The following is a 19,541-nucleotide window of genomic DNA, read 5'->3' on the forward strand; positions in this document are numbered from 1 at the left end:
TTGGCACCCAGAATTTTTATTGGGACTCATCACATACTGCCGGCACGGCTGACATTTTGGCATCAGTCCTTCCCAGAGGTCAGACTAATGTCTTTAGTTTCTGGTTCCCCCAGCAGTCAGAACTAATCTTGTGTGACCCAAAGCGCCCATCACAGACTGCATTATTAGGCTGTCTGGCACTCAAAGCCTCCAGCAAAGATCCTCCTGTCAAGTAGGACATTCCAGGGACCTAAAAATTACATCCTAGTAGCCCAGGGCAAAGGCTAGACCTCTCTCAAGGTAAGGTTAGTTCCTCACTACACAAGTATAATGACCTCCCTGCCTCTGCCCATATTTATCACTGAAATTCAAAACCATAATACCAACAGTGACCAATCTTATTTCATCTAAAAGTGTGCCAGAGTCAAACTCATACTAGCTCACAAAAACTGTTAAATATTTAGGAATTCTGTCAGCTAGTTGTTAAACACAGTCATTATACAAAGTTTAATTATACAAACTCATAATTATTTATAAGTTGGCCAAAAAGGTTTTTAAACCCAAATGAACTTTTTAGCCAACCCAATATATAAAATGGGCTTCCCTGGTGGCCCAGTGGTAAAAAATATGCCTGCACTTCAGGAGACGTGGGTTTTATCCCTGGGTCCGGAGAAGGAAATGGCAACCCACTCCATTATACTTGCCTGGGAAATCCCATGGACAGAGGAGCCTGGTGGGCTACAGTCTAATGGGATCACAAAAGTCAGACACAATTTAGTGACTAAAAGAACAACAACAAATATATAAATTAGATTAAACACAAAGGTAATAAATGTTCAAAACTCATCCTTTTCTAATTATTTTACTATATTATACTATGAATCTGCTCTTGATCTTATCTACGTCTAGTGTAACTATATGGTGAAAATTCTGTAGAATCTCATGTTACTATTCATCTCTTACTGTCTCTGTGTGCAGTAGTGTCCCATTGGTAGCATGAAATTAACCATGGTTAAAATATTTACACCATGAAATTCAGCAAATGCTAGGAATCAGACTTTTTTGGATACTGTTTGATTTTGAGAAGCATCTTTCTGCTGATCCAACTCTTACTAGAGCTGTTAAAAGTATTCTGTAGGTTGTAACAACATTGGGATAAATTTATGATAAATTATTTCAAAACATAGTATTTCTAGAGCTGATGAGTCTGATGGAATAATTTTTCTAAAAAATTAACTCTTCATACAAATGTTTGTTGTAAGTCTGAATTTAATTTTATGTTTCCTCTGACATTACCTATAAATTGTGGAGGTTATACAAGAAACCAGAAATGACTTTAAAAAAAAAATTTATTTATATTTTGTATTGGAGTTTTTTTTATATTGGAGTTTTATTTTATATTAGAGTATGGCTGATTAGGGGCTTCCCTGATGGCTCAGATGGCAAAGAATCTGCCTACAGTGCAGGAGACTGGGGTTTGATCCCTGGGTCAGAAAGATTCCCCTGGAGAAAGGGATGGCAACCCACTCCAGCATTCTTGCCTGGAGAATTCCATGGACAGAGGAGCCTGGCAGGCTAGCCCTTGGGGTCACGCAGAGTCAGACATGACTGAACGACTAACACACACACACACACACACACACACACACACACACACAGAGTTAATCAACAATTTTGTGATAGTTTCAGGTGGACAGCAAAGGGACTCAGCCATGCATATTAAAAGTGACTTTTTGATTTGTAAATAATTAAAATGTGAAATAAAAATGTATGCAAATAAAATTTCATTCATATGAAAAATTGTCTTTCTGTTGTGTACAATAATCTTACATTTTAATTTCCATTTCTAATACTGTGGATATGTGCTTTGCAATGGTGTGGCAGTTTTCAATTAGAGATTCTAGGCTCTGAAGAGTCTAGCGAGTACTTCATATGCTTTATTGCAATGTACATGTGTATGCTTTTGTCTTGTAATTTGTTGACAAAATTTATTGCCTGAGAGACAGAAATTGCAAGATCACAGATAATTTTTTATATTCTTTAGTTTTAATTCTGTGCAGATGCCACAGTTGTATTGCAGGAATGGAAAGGAGAGCCAGTTTACCTCCATGAGGAGACCCTCCTGTCTCCAGGGGCCAGTCTGGAACCAGGTCTGGGTGCAAGCATTCCTCAGATCACTTGGCAACCCTGATCCCCCATCTGCCCTGCCAGGTGCTGGGTCAGCTTCTTAGGGAGCATGTTGCCTGTGCTACCGTAGCCCAGGGGTAGTGGGTAGATATATTTCCATTTTCTTTTTTTTCTATTTTCCTGCATTTTCTTCAAGAACAGAAGAAATGGTTAATAGATAATAGTTAAATAAATTTACAGGTAATAGTTAAATAACAAGGCAGCAAAAATTTATTTTTTGATGTAAATTATGTTATCAGCTCTTTTCTTGAATTTTTATTTTGTAACATTGCATTTGTCCTGCCAACTAAAGAATGTTGCTCACCAACCAGTTCTAGAAAAAAAAAAAAAATCAAGTTATTAGCCATTGTAGTCGCTGACCTACAAATCACCTTGAAAGGAACTCAGAGTGAAGCTTAGGATGAGGCACTCTGTGTTCTGAGAAAACTGGCAGAACCGGTCTCAGAAAGTTGGATATTTTTAGGAGAACATTCAATAGACCAAGATTCTTGCATCTTCCCATACTTAGAAAAGCACTAAAATTATTGACTGAGATATCTGTTCCTCGTGACTAGTGGTAACCTTCTACAAAGATCTGTGCTTGATTGCACATACTCCTTTTTTTTAAATTGATGCCTTTTAATTTTTATTTTGGAGAAGGCAATGGCACCCCACTCCAGTACTCTTGCCTGGAAAACCCCATGGATGGAGGAGCCTGGTAGGCTGCAGGCCATGGGGTCGCTTACTTTTTTTCAATTAATTTTTTATTGGAGTTAGTTGATTTATGATGCTTTGTTAGTTTCTGCCATACAGCAAAGTGAATTAGTTAAAAATACACATATATCCAGTTTTTAAGATTCTATTCCCATTTAGTTCATTACAGAGTATTGAATAGAGTTCCCTGTACTATTCAGTAGGTTCTTACTAGTTATCTATTCTATATATTGTGATGTGTATACATCTCCATCCTAATCTCCCAATTAGCCCTCCCCCTACTTTCCTCTCTGGTGATTACAAGTTTTCTTTCTACATTTCTGACTCAACTTCTCTTCTGTAAACAGATTCATTTGTACCATTTCTTTAGGTTCCATATATGTGATATCATATTTGTCTTCTAGGTCTGACTTACTCCTTTGCACATATTCCTTTGCCAAAAATCACATGTATGTGGACTTCCTCCCCCACCCCCCATCTCCCACTCCACCTAATCTGAGCAGTTCCTCAGAACTATCTGGGAGGTTTTCTCTCTGGCTATAGTCCTCAGTCAAGGACTATAAGGTCCGTCTAGTCAAGGCTATGGTTTTTCCAGTGGTCATGTATGGATGTGAGAGTTGGACTGTGAAGAAAGCTGAGTGCCGAAGAATTGATGCTTTTGAACTGTGGTGTTGGAGAAGACTCTTGAGAGAGTCCCTTGGACTGCAAGGAGATCCAACCAGTCCATTCTGAAGGAGATCAGCCCTGGGATTTCTTTGGAAGGAATGATGCTAAAGCTGAAACTCCAGTACTTTGGCCACCTCATGTGAAGAGTTGACTCGTTGGAAAAGACTCTGATGCTGGGAGGGATTGGGGGCAGGAGGAGAAGGGGATGACAGAGGATGAGATGGCTGGATGGCATCACTGACTCGATGGACGTGAGTCTGAATGAACTCCGGGAGTTGGTGATGGACAGGGAGGCCTGGCATGCTGCGATTCATGGGGTCGCAAAGAGTCGGACACGACTGAGTGACTGAACTGAACTGATAGTCCTCAGTAAGTTCCCAGATAAAACTACAACCCATAGCTCTCACATCATGAGTTTTCACTTCCATCAACAGTTTCTTTCTATCTGGGTTCCTGAACAGGGTGTAATGCGCAAAACAGCACAATGGGCAATCCTTTGAAATTTATTTTATTAAATTATCTACTGTCTTTGATTTACTTTTAGTTGTTACTCGTGTCCCATGTGTCCATAGTCTTTCAGAACTATGGTGCCCTTTAACTTTCCTGAGTGACTTAATCTGTATGAGCCTTAGAGAAGCCCTTTGTAATAATTTATGTTTTAAATTGCTCTGAGTGGACAAAAGGTGTCTTAGAAGGTAGTATTGCTCTAATGATAAATCCTTTAAAAATAATCAGAGACTAAGTAACAAGAATTAACTTAATTTGCTTTGGGGCCTCTTCATTAGGCAAGATGAGTACTTTACATCTTAAGAGAGAAGCAGAGGCATGACAAGCCAGCATATCAGTATAAACCTTCTCTCTGTGATATCAACACTTCCACAGTTTTTTGGTAACACAGAATAGTATTGGATCAGGGAATGATGGGACTGCAAAGGAACTGTTTACTTTTAAAATGTATTTACTTACTTACTTGTCCTTGAGAAGACTTGAGGTATCTCATTATTTCAAAGTACATTAAACCCGAATTCATCATCTGAACTAAATAGAATGGAGATGCCAGTCAACCTAGAGCAAACCTAGAGCAAAGCTTGATGAAACTCTGTGCTCAGAAACCTGGAACCCCACTTACAGGTTTCCTTCTTTTCTCTGTTTTATTGTCTTTTTAGAGTTCAGCTTTGCCTTTCTTCCTTTCTCTCCATTGTCATGGAGAATTCTGGTAAGTGTTTTCTTCTAAAAGAGAAAATAACTCAGAAGAGAAGGAGGTGGGCAGGCTGTACCTACTACAAGGGAGATTTAAGGGAGAAAAAAACTATAAAAATCTACCATGAGAAGCACTCTTTGGGACTAAGATATTGTCTCAAGAAAGCCTTTATTAATTGTAGATAACAACTGATACTTTGGTTTATTATAGCTACTATCATTTCAGTAAGCACACGTTTAGTGTCTTAGAAAGTTGTTAGTATTTTATGGTGTTAATCTTACATATCACACACAATTTGAGAAGCTTTGGTCATCCAGCACAGTACTTAGCATATTGTAGTATAACATAAACATTCACACATTTTAATTAAATTAATGGACAGGCAAAGAAGAAAGACTGTAATGTGTCCCGTGGGGGAGATGGTAGACTCAGGTGTGTGTGGGGTCTGGATATGAAGGCTACCCACGGGTTAAAAAGTTTTGATGCAAGGACGAACACATTTCTCAGTCACGAATTATGAAGTCACTAAAAAACAAAGCGAAATGGATAAAAACATCCTGACTTGGAATATGTCGTCTTAATTCATTGAGTTTTCAACTGCTCAGATGTATCTTAATTAAAAAAAAAAAGGGTGTCCTAGAGTGACATAAGCTTTTAGTCAGTGCAAGAAGAATTTTTGCTTTTTTTCCCCCTACTCTTCTTTCTTTTTAGATCATCAAAACTCCTAGCGATTTTGGAAGAATGAGAATAATACGGTAAATTTTGTATTTAAATTTCTCTATCTGGATGTGTCAAATTCCAGGTAACTTCAATATTACATAGCAATAAAAATTCACAAGGTCCATTGAAGAGTTCACAGATATTTCAAACATGGAGAAATTCTACTGAACTTCATCACAACGGTATACTTAGCTTATTTATATATTATAATTAGCAATATTAAAAAAAAAAAAAAAAACGAAAAGAACCTTGCAGAGAAACTGTAAGATGGGGAGCCGAAGCCAGAGGCCTTAAAGCTGTTTGGTTTTTGTTTTGAATCCTACCGACTTAGCAGGAAGAGTTCAAATACACTCACAGAGTAGGAAGTAATAATCAGGCCCATGTGATCCACTCACATGGGGACAAAAAGTAATTTGCTTGGCATCTCCCGGATTGTTTTAAGAACCGCAGTAAAAAACAAACGAGGAGAAATGTTTCAGAAGCCAACTCGGCTCCCAAACCCAAACTCGAACCTGAGACTTTTTATAAAGGCGAGCAGAGGAATGGGCGGTAAAGAAAAACAGCCGGTGAACAAACCCGGGCAGGGCGGGCAGGAAGCCCACCTCAGGGAGACCGTCTCTCGGTTTTCAGAAATACGTTTCGGAAGCTCCATTTCCCTACGGTTTCCACCCCCGCCCCGAGGCTGCAACCGCGGGACGCGGGCAGTGGGGACAGAAAGCCCGGGAAGAAGACGAGGGAGGCGGAGACCGGACAGGAGAGCGGAGCCGGACGGAGAGCATGGCCCAGCGGCCGCTGCTGTTGTCCGGGGTGCTGAAAAGCCGGGACGTCCCGGGCGGCGGCGGCCACTTCCCTCTCCCGGAGCGCGGGCGGGGGTTCCGGCTACGCACCTGCTAAGCCCGTCCTGGTCCGGGAAGGTGCTCGTCGGTGAGGTCCCCCCCAGCAGACCCTTAACGGGGAAATGATGAGGGGCAGAGGGCACCGCGGGCACAGGGGAGAGGACCCCGGTGCCCCTTCACCGCCGCTCCGGGCGGCCCCACGCCGCGACCTCTCTACCTGCACACGGACTCTCGCCACCTCTTAACGCCGCGCCTGCAGGCTGAGCGCTACACCAGCCGGGCGGGGGCGGAGGGTGCGGGGCGTGGGGGGAAAGCGGCGCCGGTCCCGGGATTGGGGGGTGGAGGCGATGGCGAGCGGGGCATGCGCAGTGGGGCGGAGGAGGTGGCGATGGCCCGGGGAGGCGGGGGGACTGCTGTTTATCTGCAGCTGGGCCAACTCGGCGGCGCAGGCGGCGGCGGAGCGCGGGACGCCAGCGGCCGGTCCAGCTGCCGCCAGCCATGCCCGAGCCCATCTCCCGGCAGCTGCCGCGCACCGTCCGGGCCCCGGCCGGGGAGGATGCCAGACACCCGGGAGAGACCAGGACAGCGGCGGCGGCGCGATGGTGGTGACCAGCTCTGCCCGAGGCGGCGGCGGGGACCGCGCGCCCTCCCGGCGGCGGGACTGCGGACTCGCGCCGGCCGGAGCCGCGGCGCTGCTGGCCGGGGCGAGCTGCCTGTGCTACGGCCGCTCCCTGAGGGGCGAGTTCGTGCACGACGACGTGTGGGCGATCGTCAACAACCCCGACGTGCGGCCCGGAGCCCCTCTGCTCTGGGGCATCTTCTCCAACGATTTCTGGGGCAAGGGCATGGCCGAGAACACCAGCCACAAGTCTTACCGGCCGCTCTGCGTCCTCACCTTCAAGTGAGTCCCTCACCCTGGGCTCGCAGCGGCCGTTTCTACTCACCCTCTACCGGGCTGGGAGAAGTTGAGGGACCCGCTTGAAGGGAGGGGAGGGCGTTTCTTTTCTTGCTGCCCCTTGCCCTCCACGCCTCCCTGCTCTCCAGGTTGCCCACGCCCCTCTGCTTGTTGACCTCGGCCCGGCTTCTCCGGGCTCCCGGGGCGGCTCGGAAGGCGCGGGCTGCGAGTTGGGATCGAGTTTCTGGAGTCTTCGCTCTGGGCGGGCTGGTCTCTGGGGCCAGGGCTGGAGGGGCCGTGGAGCCGCCCACGCACACCTCACTCCCGTGGGGCTGTGGCCAAGTGAGACCAGAGCGCGCCCGATGATGCGGTGGCTGTAGTGGTGAAGCTCCCAAGTTGAGCATTTCTCGGCCGCTGTTGGGCAGCTTTGCAGATGGGAAGTTATCAGCCTCTTAGCAGCCCTGAGCTGCCGTGGCGCGGGGATTTGGGGAGGAAAGGACCGCAGGCAGAAGCTCTCTCCCGACCTGCAGCCTTGACTGTTTCTGGAGCCTCTCGGATCTTTGGGAAGAGCTCCAGATTTAGACTTTAAAAGATGCAAAGCAAAGGAGGGCAGAAAAACGTGGGGTCCTCTGGGGATTCCGGCGTCCCAGTCGAAGTAGTTTTTCTTTTACAACCTCAGAGTCATGATTCAGCATTTCAAGTGTGAATGAGGTGCGAAGGGAGTCAGATTTTTGAAGGATGGAGTATTTTCTTGAATTTAAAAAGAGGGCTAGCTTCAGATGGGAGGGGAGAAGGCTGATTCCAGGGAGTGCTGGCTCCTATGTCATGAGCTTGACTCAACCCGTTATGATTTGGCTCAGTATTTAAGCTTATAATGTGCCGGACAAAACTGTTGAAATAATTTTGGTTCAGTATCATCAGCGTTTTAAGCCTTCTCCAACGGGTGTAATATGAACCCGTCCTCATGGTACTGGTCATATGAGACAGGGTAAGCAGCTTGAAAAGCCTGCTCAGATTGGGAGGCCTCAGGTCTCTTGACAGGTGGCTGATGACTTAGAAAAGGAAACCAGAGCGATTGGAAGAATTACTTCCACTGAAAGTTGAATGTTTTCAGGAGGGTAAGGAAATTCCACATTTGACTCTGAAGATTATTTTATAAACATTTATCCTGCTGGAAAGTGGTCTTGTTTTTCAGTTGAAAGATAAGCTCAGCTACTAAGTTGCTCATTCCTTTTTTCCCTAAATTTTTAAAAATGGCACATTCTCAGGTGGCACAATGTGTGTAACTTCTAAGCCGACCTGCTTTTGATTTATTACAGAGAGAGTTGTTGGTTACTTTAAAGTGTGGAAGCTCACAGCAGGAGGTGTACTGGGCTTATACTAGCCATGGGAGACTGCCTAGGTCCCTCCTTTGAATGTTTTCCATATACAAAGTGAAGTGAAGTGAAAGTCACTCAGTCATATCCAACTGTTTGCAACCCCATGGACTGTACAGTCCATGGAATTCTCCAAGCCAGAATACTGGAGTGGGTAGCCTTTCCTTTCTCCAGGGGATATTCCCAACCCAGGGACTGCACCCAGGTCTCCCGCATTGGTGGCGGATTCCTTACCAGCTGAGCCACAAGGGAAGCCCATATACAAAAGTCAGGGTCAAATGCCTGTACCCAGTTGGTGGACAGAGAAGAGTATCTTCACTTCTTGGCTTTCTAAAAAAAAATGTTTAAAATTCATGCAGGAAAAAAATAAATAAATAAAATTCATGCAGAAAGTGGCAGGGGCAGAAGACAGAGGAAGGGAGGAAAGGAGTAGACAGTGAGGCAAGACCATTTATGAAGAGGAAAACAGGCATTGAGCAGAACAGGGGCTAAGGAGAAGAATTGAGGGGGCAGAGGGCAACTTCACTTGTGATACTCACTGGTTAGAAAAAGCAGTCTGGTTGCTAAGATGCATTGCTCTTTGTAGAGTATATCTTACTGGCTGTGTAAGATATTCTCTCTTTTTTTTTTTTTTTTTTAAGATGTTTGAGTTGCAAATCTAGAGTGCAACAGAGCACTAACTGGAAAGGAATAGTGCCTCTTCAGAAAGAGAAATTCAGCTAATCTTTCTGTTCTTACAAGCATTGATTTGAAGAAGTTGTGGAGACTTTCTCATCATAGTCACCTGAGGTGCAACTGCATATTCTGGTGCAATAGTGTAAGGCTGGGCATGTATAAAGGATGATGTTAACAATATTAGGCCAACACAACTCTGATGATTGTTTTGAAGAAGGACAGAAAATCAATTTACTAACTGTTTAGTGTGAATCAAGCATTGGCCTGGGGACTTTACATAGGTCATGTCTTTATGCTTTTTAATTTAGGTAATAGGGCTTCCCAGGAGGCTCACTGGTAAAGAATCCACCTGCCAATGCAGGAGCCACAAGAGACTTGATCCCTGGGTCAGGAAGATGCCCTGGAGAAGGAAATAACAACCCACTCCAGTATTCTTGTCTGGGAAATCCCATGGGCAGAGGAGCCTGGTGGGCTACAGTCACATGAGATCACAAAGAGCTGGACAGGATTGAGCACACAAGCACAGCTGGTGAAAACACAAAGTGGCCTTTGAGATGTGTGCAAGCTGTCTTACCTGTATCTTAAGCTTTTTAAGGAAAAATTTTGAAAATTTAAAGCCATTTAATTAACAGCTAATTAATTAATATTGTAAGGACATCTGACATGAGATCTACCATCCTAACAAGTTTTTGAGAGTACAATATAGTATTTCAACTGTAGGTCCAATGTTGTGCGGCAACTCTCCAGCACTTATTCCTCTAGTATAATTGAAACTAGGTACCTGTCAAAAAGCAACTCTTGATGCTGCTCTCACCTCACCCTGCCCTTGGCAACCAGCATCTTAGTATCTGTTTCTATGAGTTTGACTATTTCAGGGACCTCACGTAAGTGGACTCCTGAGGCTGGCTTATTTCATGTAGCATAGTACTCTCCAAGGTCTTCTGTGTTGTTGCACATTTCAGGATTTCCTCCTTTTTAAGGCTGAATAATATTACATCATGTGTATATATCACTTTTCCTTTATCCGTTCATCTGATGATGGGCACTTGATTTGTTTTTTATCATGATTACTGTGAATAATGCTATAGTGAACACAGGAGTACATATATGTTTTCAAAGTCATAATTTCAATTCTTTTGGATATAGACCCAGAAGAAGGATTGCTGAATCGTATAGTAATTGTATTTTTAATTTTTGAGGAACCTCTATCCTGTTTTCCATAGGGGCTGTACCATTTTACTTTCTTAACAATAGTGTACAAACGTTCCCAATTCTTCACATCTTTACTGATGCTTACCTTTTGTTTGTTTGTTTTCATAAAAACGAATCTAACAGGAATGAAGTGGTATCTCATTGTGGTTTTGATTTGCATGATTAAAGCACAATTTGCATGATTAGTGATGTTAAGTATCTTTCCCTCTACCTATTGGCCATTCCTGTGTCTTCTTTGGAGAAATGTCTATTCAAGTTGTTCTTTGCCCATTTTTAAAATCAAGTTATTTAATTTCTTTTGTTTTAAGTTGTAGAAATTCCTTATATATTTTAGATATTAATAACATGCCTGATATTTGGTTTGCAAAAATTTTCTGCTATTCTGTAGGTTGTCTCTTCACTCTTGATTTGTTTCCTTTATTCTGCAAAGCTTCTTTAGTTTGATGTAGTCCCACTTGTCTAATTTTTGCTTTTATTGTTTGTACTTTTGTTATCATATCTAAGAAACCATTGCCAAGCCTAACATCATCAAGTTTTTCCTCTGTATTTTTCTTGTAGCAGTTTTATAGTTTCAGGTCTTATATTTAAATTTTTACTATATTTTTGGGTTGATTTTTGTACATGTTGTAAGAGTCTAATTTCATTCATTTGTATGTGGTTAGCCAGTTTTCCCAATACCATTTATTGAAGACTATCCTTTCCCCATTGTATATTCTTGGAACCCTTGTCAAAGATCATTTGACCATATGCTGCTGCTGCTAAGTCGCTTCAGTCGTGTCTGACTCTGTGCAACCCCATAGACGGCAGCCCACCAGGCTCCCCTGTCCCTGGGATTCTCCAGGCAAGAACACTGGAGTGGGTTGCCATTGCCTTCTCCAATGCATGAAAATGAAATGTGAAAGGGAAGTCACTCAGTCATGTCCAACTCTTAGCGACCCCATGGACTGCAGCTTACCAGGCTCCTCCATCCATGGGATTTTCCAGGCAAGAGTACTGGAGTGGGGTGCCATTGCCTTCTTCATATATACATGGGTTAATTTCTCTGTTCTTTTCCATTGATCTGTAAGTCTGTTTTTATGCCAGTACTGCACTGTTTTAATTACTGTAGCATTGGAATATATTTTGAAGTCAGGAAGTGTGGTGCCTCCAGCTTTATTCCTGTTGATCAAGATTGCTTTATATATTCAGGATTTTTTGATTCAATATAAAATTTATGATTTTTTTCTTTTTCTGTAAAAAATGCCTTGGGATTTCGATAGGGATTACATTGAATCTATAATATATGAACAATATTAAGTCTTCACATTTATGAACATGGCGTGTCTTTTCACTTATTTGTGTCTTCTTTAATTTCTTTCATCAGTGATTTGAAGTTATAAGTGTGTAAGTCTTTCATCTCTTTGGTTAAATTTGCTGCTGATACTCAGTGGTTTCAGTCCTGTCCAATCCCATGGACTATAGCCCACCAGGCTCCTCTGTCCATGGAATTTTCCCTCCAAGAATGCTGGAGTGAGTTACCATACCCTCCTCCAGAGGATCTTCCTCCCATGTCTCCTGCATTGCAGGCAGATTATTTACCACTGAGGAAACTCCTTTGGTTAATTTTATTCCTCAGTATTTCATTCTTTTTGTTGCTATAGTAAGTGGGATTTTTTCCCCCCTTAATTTTGGATAGTTTATTATTGTGTGTGCTTAGTCGTTCAGTCGTGTTTGACTCTTTGTGACCCCATGGACTGTACTGTAGCTTGCTAGGTTCATGTATCCATGGGGCCTCTCCAGGCAAGAATAGTGGAGTGGGTTGCCATGCCCTCCTCCAGGAGTTTATTATTAGTGCATGGAAACACAGCTGGTATTTTATGCTGATCCTTAGAAGAAAAGTTATGATCAACCTGCTAAATCACTTCAGGCGTGTCCAACTCTGTGTGACCCCATAGACGGCAGCCCACCAGGCTCCCCTGTCCCTGGGATTCTCCAGGCAAGAACACTGGAGTGGGTTGCCATTTCTTTCTCCAATGCATGAAAGTGAAAAGTGAAAGTGAAGTTGCTCAGTCGTGTCTGACTCTTAGCGACCCCATGGACTGTAGCCTACCAGGCTCCTCCGTCCATGGGATTTTCCAGGCAAGAGTACTGGAGTGGGGTGCCATTGCCTTCTCCGATGACCAACCTAGATAGCATATTGAAAAGCAGAGACATTACTTTGCTAACAAAGGTCCGTCTAGTCAAGGCTATGGTTTTTCCAGTGGTCATGTATGGATGTGAGAGTTGGACTCTGAAGAAAGCTGAGTGCTGAAGAATTGATGCTTTTGAACTGTGGTATTGGAGAAGACTCTTGAGAGTCCCTTGGATTGCAAGGAGATCCAACCAGTCCATTCTACAGGAATCAGCCCTGGGTGTTCTTTGGAAGGAATAATGCTAAAGCTGAAACTCCAGTACTTTGGCCACCTCATGCGAAGAGTTGACTCATTGGAAAAGACTCTGATGCTGGGAGGGATTGGGGGCAGGAGGAAAAGGGGATGACAGAGGATGAGATGGCTGGATGGCATCACTGACTCGATGGACGGGAGTTTGAGTGAATTCCTGGAGATAGTGATGGACAGGGAGGCCTGGCGTGCTGTGATTCATGGGGTCGCAAAGAGTCGGACATGACTGAGTGACTGAACTGAACTGATCTGAACTGAGCTTTACTGAATTATATTAGTTCTGATAGATTTTTGGTAGCATCTTTAGGGTTGTCTATATATGAGATCATGTCATCTGTAAACAGAGATAATTTTATTCTTCCTTCCTGATGTAGATCCCCTTTATTTTCTTTTCCTTGCCTAAGTGTTCTACCTAGGACTTCCAGTTCTATGTGAATAGAAATGACAGGAGTGGGCATTTATACCTTGTTCCTAATCTTAGAAGAAAAGTTTTCACCTTTTTGCTGTTGGCTATAATGTTTCCAGTTTTTGGGTATTGCAAATAAAGTTGCTACAAACATTCATTTGCAGGGTTTTATGTGAACATAGTCTTTATTTCTCTAGGGTAAATGTCAGGAGTACAATTGCTGTGTCATGTGGTAGTTACATGTTTAGTTTTTTGAGAAACTGACAAACTGTTTTCCATCCCATCCCATCAGCAATATATGTGTTATCCAGCTTCTCTACTTCCTCACAAGTTTTTTGTCATTGTTTTTTATTAGCCATTCTGATAGGTGTGTAGTGACATGTCATTGTGTTTTTCATTGGCTCTAATGGCTAACTGATGGTGTTAAATATTTTTTCATGTGTCCATTTGACTTCTGTATAGCCTCTTTGTTAAAATTTCTCTTCATATTTTTGTCAATTTTTCTAAATAGATTTTTTTTAATGTTGAGTTTTACGATTTCTTAATATATTCTAGATATAAATTCTTTGTCAGGATTTCCTTCTACTCTATAGTTTGTTTTTCCTTCATCTTCTTCATGAGTTTTTTCCCAGTGCAAATCTCAAACTGATTTATTTCATTAAATGTAGTTTGTTATCTTTGAATAAATAAATGAATGTCACACATACTAACAGATAGAAATTCCCTTATAGTAAATGCTAAATAAACTTATTTATAAAAAAAGTAATGCTTGTTATCATAAAGGTGCTTGCTTGTATAGAAATATATTAATACTAATCACAGTTTTTCTTAGGTAAGAAATGGGTAGAAGTTGAAGTGGGGAAGTGGATTATTAGAGTGTCTACGTTGACCAGTTTGGGGGTCCAAGCACAATGGAAGATGAAAGCAGCTTCCCAAGATGCGGTGACTTTGTACTGTATCAATTGAGCTAACTGGAACCTCATCTTAGAAGTTTCTTTCCTGTGCTGTACTGGGTTAGGGGCAGACAGGAGAAATTTGTTCGAGGTTTAGACAGTGAAAGTGAAATGACTGTGTTACCAAAAATGCAGTCCTGCTGCTCACTGGTAGAAAGCCAATACTTGAGAGACAAGGTTGGTGGAAAGGAAAGTTCGCTTTATCTTGGAGGCAGCAACTAGAAGAGAGGGTGGACCCATGTCCAAAGGCTGACTCTTCACTGACAATTATTGGACAAGAGTTTTAAAAGGGGCATTTCAGGGGTGTATAGGTGGAGGGAGGTGGCTACTTGTAGAAATAGCAGTCATCTCTGATAGTCAGTCATCTTGAAATTGGTCATCACATGTCTGACCAGCTTCATTTTGATCGTTTGAAGTACAGTTGATCTTCATTTCCAAGTTGGTTTGTTCCCATTTCCTTGAGGCCCATTCTTGGAATCACGGCAGTTTATGTCATGGCTATAGTCTGGTCATCGTGTAGTTATCTTCTTCCACCTGGTGGGGGGTTTCAGTATCTGCAAAGGATATGGCTTAGAGTATTATCTATAGCCCTTGAAAGTGAAAGTGAAAGTGAAGTCGCTCAGTAGTGTCTGATTCTTTGCAACCCTATGGACTGTAGCCCACCAGGCTTCTCCATCCATGGGATTCTCCAGGCAAGAATACTGGAACAGGTTGCCATTTCCTTCTCCAGGGGATCTTCCTGATCCAGGGAGCGAACCTGGGTCTCCTGCATTGCAGGCAGATGCTTTACCCTCTGAGCCACTAGGGAAGCCCAGGAACTAAAATTCTTTGACTTGTTTAATGGCTAAACTATTTAGTCTTATTTGACTGCTTTCCTTTGCTTCTACATTCTCTCATCTCTCTGATTAAATTTATTCTTCAACTAAAGTTTTTCTACAGACAGAAGGCAGGCTGAGGACATTGGAGGTGGGGGTCTCTCCTGGGAACGTCCCAGAGTGCCCTGCTCTGTTTCAGCCATGTCCTCGCTCAGAAGCTGGGTGTGGGTTTTGGTGTGTCACAGCTCATGCTGGTTCTCCCCGACTTGCAGACTAACCTGCTCTGCTGTGCAGCAGAGCTGATTCTGCAGCTCCTCCAGAGTTTTCCATAGTTCCTGTAGCTACTTGAAATCATGGTGCCCATGTGTGATCAGCTCTATGGACACTGCTGGCCTGTTTGCAAGCCACTCCCATCGTTTAAGTTGGAGCCTAGGAGGCTGCAAGAGAGAAGTGTATTCTAGTTCTTCTTTGTGGATTCCAGCCCCTTCTTCTTTCCCCTACTTCAGGTTCCATCCCTGCTTCTGGAATGCCTGCCCTGCTGGCTTTCCACTTGTTACAGACACAGTAGCAGCAGCCCTGCATAGGCTATTAAATGAGTTTCTCTGGATTATGAAAGGTCAAATCTCTGTAGCAAATTCCTTTAGCTGTATCATTCCTGGTGGTTCTGCTTCTCTGGTCAAACTTTAACTGATACAAATGATCATTTCTTTGTGTTGCTTGGAGTGAATGTAGAATTCTAATGAATTTCTGTCTCTAGTCAAATCTTCTATTCAGTCTTTTCATAATCTCATTTCCAAGGGCACACAGGAATATTTTTGGACTGTTGTAGAGCAGAATCAAAACATCTGTGAAAACTTAATCTGCAGCAGTAATCTTTTTTGTTTTCTTTCTTTATCCTTCACTGGCCATGACCTGTTTTTAACACTGGAATCAGGAGAAGCACTTGAAGTCACTTTGTAGACGCTGAACTGACCCAGAACCAGACCCTGTAATGCCCACATTGAAAAATGGTCCTAATTGATTTAAAAGGTGCTTAGCTTTTTAACTTTCATGGAGAAGCAGCTCCTGCTGAATTCTTGGCTGTGCTATTCCACATCGAAAAGCAAGGAGAAGCTTCTTTCAACAAGAAAGAACCACTGGTTTTTCCATGATATAGAAGGAGAAGGAAGGCAAATAAAAGACCTTGATCTCTTTCCATGCTCAGGCTATTAGATCATAGTGTTCTACTAGTTTGCTGTAAAGTTTTATTTTATTGAATGCTTCTGATGGTAATATAAACCATATGAGTGAAAGTGGGTGGTTTAAATGTCAGAGTTAAAAAATAGAATATCTTAATATGTGCAGCTGTAAGGATTTTCAACATTTTAATATTTGGATCTTGAGAGGTTTTTTTTTTTTTTTTTTTTTTTTTTTTGCAGCACTTTGCAACTTTAAGGCACAAATGATATGCCAACCATGAAAGTCAGCTCTAGCCTCTGTGCCCAAAACCTTTTGGTTCTGTTCCTTTTGATTTGACCTCTCTGGGCATTCATTTTGAAATAGTCTATTGCTACAAGACTGATAATCTTAAGACAAGTGAAGACTGTTTAGGATGTTTGACTAGATTTTCTAGGATGTTTGGTAATGGATGTAGTGTAGCTAAGAAAAAATGTGATTGGAAGTAATGAAGATTTTTATATAAAAAAATGAAAAAAATGTTCTCTGAAAATTTCATTCTAAATGAAGTTTATCTTAGAAACCCCAAGAGAAGAAGGTTATGATTCTTGTCTTTTAGAATATGCTTTAGATGTAAAATAGACTTTAGACTACAGTCTGATGGTGTAGGAGGGATGGGAAATGAGAGGAATATATTTCTGAATCATGAGAGTTTTTAATAGGTAAGTTCTTCAAATCAGTGAAGGTTTGGAAAACATCTTCTGAAGCAGTCATTTTTGTTTTAATAAAAAATGTATTTCCTATCATCCTTGGGAGCTACATTCAGCTTTTTCAAACTTTGATTATGTAATCTCCCCACTTAAAAGGGGGATAAGGAATGCTAATCTTGCATCAGTAATGGCCTTGTTCCTTTTCCAAATGATAAGAAATGGTTCCTGTTTGATCTGCTCCTGGCCCAGACCTATAGTCTTCAGTCTCCACCTCATTCTCTCTGTGTCACGTGGTAGAGTCTGTATTCCTGGTACAGACCAAACTTTTGGCTCCCAAGGGATTTTGCACTTGGCTTCTTCTTCCTGGAATGCTCTTTCCCCAGGTCCTTGCATTGCTTCTTCTCTCACCACCTTCAGTCTCTGCTCAAATGTCACTTTATCCCAGATGCCTTCCCTGGCCACCTGATCTGAAATAGCTGGCACTCCTCCATGTGCCATCCTTACTCTCAGATTCTCCTACCCTCTTTGCCTTGGTAGCCCTCACTGTTATCTGGCATCATGTATTTATTGCTGCTTTTTGTGTCTCCTCACTATTGTGTGAACTCTATGAGGTTTATCTTAAGCACCTGGAACAGTGCCTGACATGCAACGTAGATAGGAGCTTGATAAATTAATTGTTTAAATCATGTTTGTGAATGCCCTACTTCTTCAGGTAAATGTTTAGGTAGGTAAATATTCAGTTAATGATTTAGGTAGGGCTACACCTTTACAGGGTTTCCCGTGTAGCTCAGCAGTAAAGAATCTGCCTGCCAATGCAGGATGTCCCTGGGTTGTGACGATCCCTGGAGGAGGGAACGGCAACCCACTCCAGAATTCTTGCCTGAAGAATCTAAAGGAGAGAGGAGCCTGGTGGGCTACAGTTCATGGGGTCACAGAGTCGGACATCACCTAGCGACTAAACAATGGCAACAACACCCTTACAAGGTAGAGGGAAAAGTCTGCTGGACTTATTTCTTGGCTTATGTATCTTTTTCCCTTCCTCCATCAAAGACAAAAGTGGGAGCAGACCAGGAATTTGCTGGACACGCAGAGAGTTGCAGTGGGTCCTACTTACTAGGAGGTGAAGGGGCAGCTCTGATCCTGAAAGGGCTCCTATGGCTCTGCTGTAATCTGCTAAGACCGTGACCCTCTGTGGAGAGGGAGAATGAGATCTTTTGCACTTTTAAATCATAAGCTTCTTTTGTGGCAGATTGAAGCATTATGGTTGGGGGTTACTTGCTGTAAACTGGACACAATTCTGGCAAACCTTAGAATTACATGGGATTCTCTCCACACCCTGCTCATGAAGACCCAAATTCCTCCATGCCAGTGTCCTGCTATCTGTAATGAAAGGCCATTTTTTTTCCCAGTTAATGAGTTAGACAATGAAATATCATTTCTGGTTGGATTAAATGGAGTATGCGTGTGTGTGTGTGTGCACTAAGTCACTTTAGTCGTGTCTAACTCTGCGACTCCACAGATTATGGTAGCTCGCCAGGCTCCTCTGTCCATGGGATTCTCCAGGCAAGAATACTGGAGGGAAATGCCATGCCCTCACCTCCTCCAGGGGATCTTTCCAACCCAGGGATCGAACCTAAGTCTCATGTCTCATGCATTGGCAGGTGGGTTCTTTACCACCAGGGCCACCTGAGAAGCCCACATGGAGTATAAGGACCTGAAAATACTTTCTCAAGGGTGCTATGGTTAAGTGGGAGAGACTTCCTCTTTCCTGCAGCTGTGCAAGAATTTGTCTGGCCTTTCCCCAGATTTCTGGGAAGGAGCTTCTAAACTATTTGAGTTTCCAGAGTGATAGGAGTGATTTTGTTGTTCATGGGGACTCCCTGGGACCACACCTGAGTTTACGCTAAGGAGGAGTTGATTCACGGTGGGCCTCCAGATAGCCTTAGAATGCAGGTGGTCCTGCTGGAAAGACTAGTCTTATGATTCAAGAGTTGGGACTTGGAGCCAGATGATTTTTGTTTCTAAGCCAGGCTGGCTGGTAACGGTGCTGTGGCACTGGCTTTTGAGAAAAGGACGTTATTGTGAGGTCAAGCAGCAAGGAGACAGCAAGCAGGGTTCAAGCTTTTAGGGTTAGTGGAGGAGGGTCGGTGTGCAGAAGCCCTGTTGGGTGGTTTGGATTGGAGGACTTTGTAACTTGGCCTCTGATGCTAAGGTGTGATGAAGGGGTGTCATACTGGATCTTCCTGAACAATGGATTGTTCACTTCTGAAAGGTGTTCAGGTTGCAGTCATGTTCCTGTCTTTTAGTTCCCTATTGGGGGTTGGAGGGTAGGGTTGAGAGCAGAGAAACTTTGGTTCTGGGCATTATCTGAAGTCACAATTTTCTCCTAAGAGCATGCCTCAGCTGCATGACTTGTGGTTTTATTCTGTTGTCTCTGAAAAACACCTTGGTGTCTTGTTAGAAACAGCATGGGGCCAGTTTGAGCTGGTTCTGCAGTTACAGTATCTAGGAAGGCCCTACCCTCCAACCTCTGGGAAGGGAAAGGGGTGCTGGAGTGGCCAGTGCTGGAATCAGTTAGCTTCCCCACTGAAACCCTGGTTAAGTTTGGTTGTGATTTCCTGGTCGGCAGTTCTACATCAGTG

General features: G+C 43.0%; 1 protein-coding gene across 2 annotated transcripts in view; it reads left to right on the forward strand.

Annotated features, from left to right (window-relative positions):
* The first annotated feature begins 6,615 nt into the window (after positions 1-6,615).
* TMTC1 (transmembrane O-mannosyltransferase targeting cadherins 1) overlaps positions 6,616-19,541 on the forward strand; it is a 309,847-nt gene continuing 296,921 nt past the window's right edge. Inside the window, exon 1 of one of the 2 annotated variants that reach the window (XM_061417505.1) lies at positions 6,616-7,183. In XM_061417505.1, coding sequence (XP_061273489.1) covers positions 6,630-7,183 — 554 coding nt within the window. In that variant the 5' untranslated portion in view covers positions 6,616-6,629. The remainder of the gene's footprint in view (positions 7,184-19,541) is intronic. The other variant, XM_061417504.1, reaches the window with a different exon arrangement.

The sequence above is a fragment of the Bos javanicus genome, chromosome 5 (genome assembly GCF_032452875.1).
Source record: "Bos javanicus breed banteng chromosome 5, ARS-OSU_banteng_1.0, whole genome shotgun sequence".
In the NCBI taxonomy this organism is placed as follows: Eukaryota; Metazoa; Chordata; class Mammalia; order Artiodactyla; family Bovidae; genus Bos; species Bos javanicus.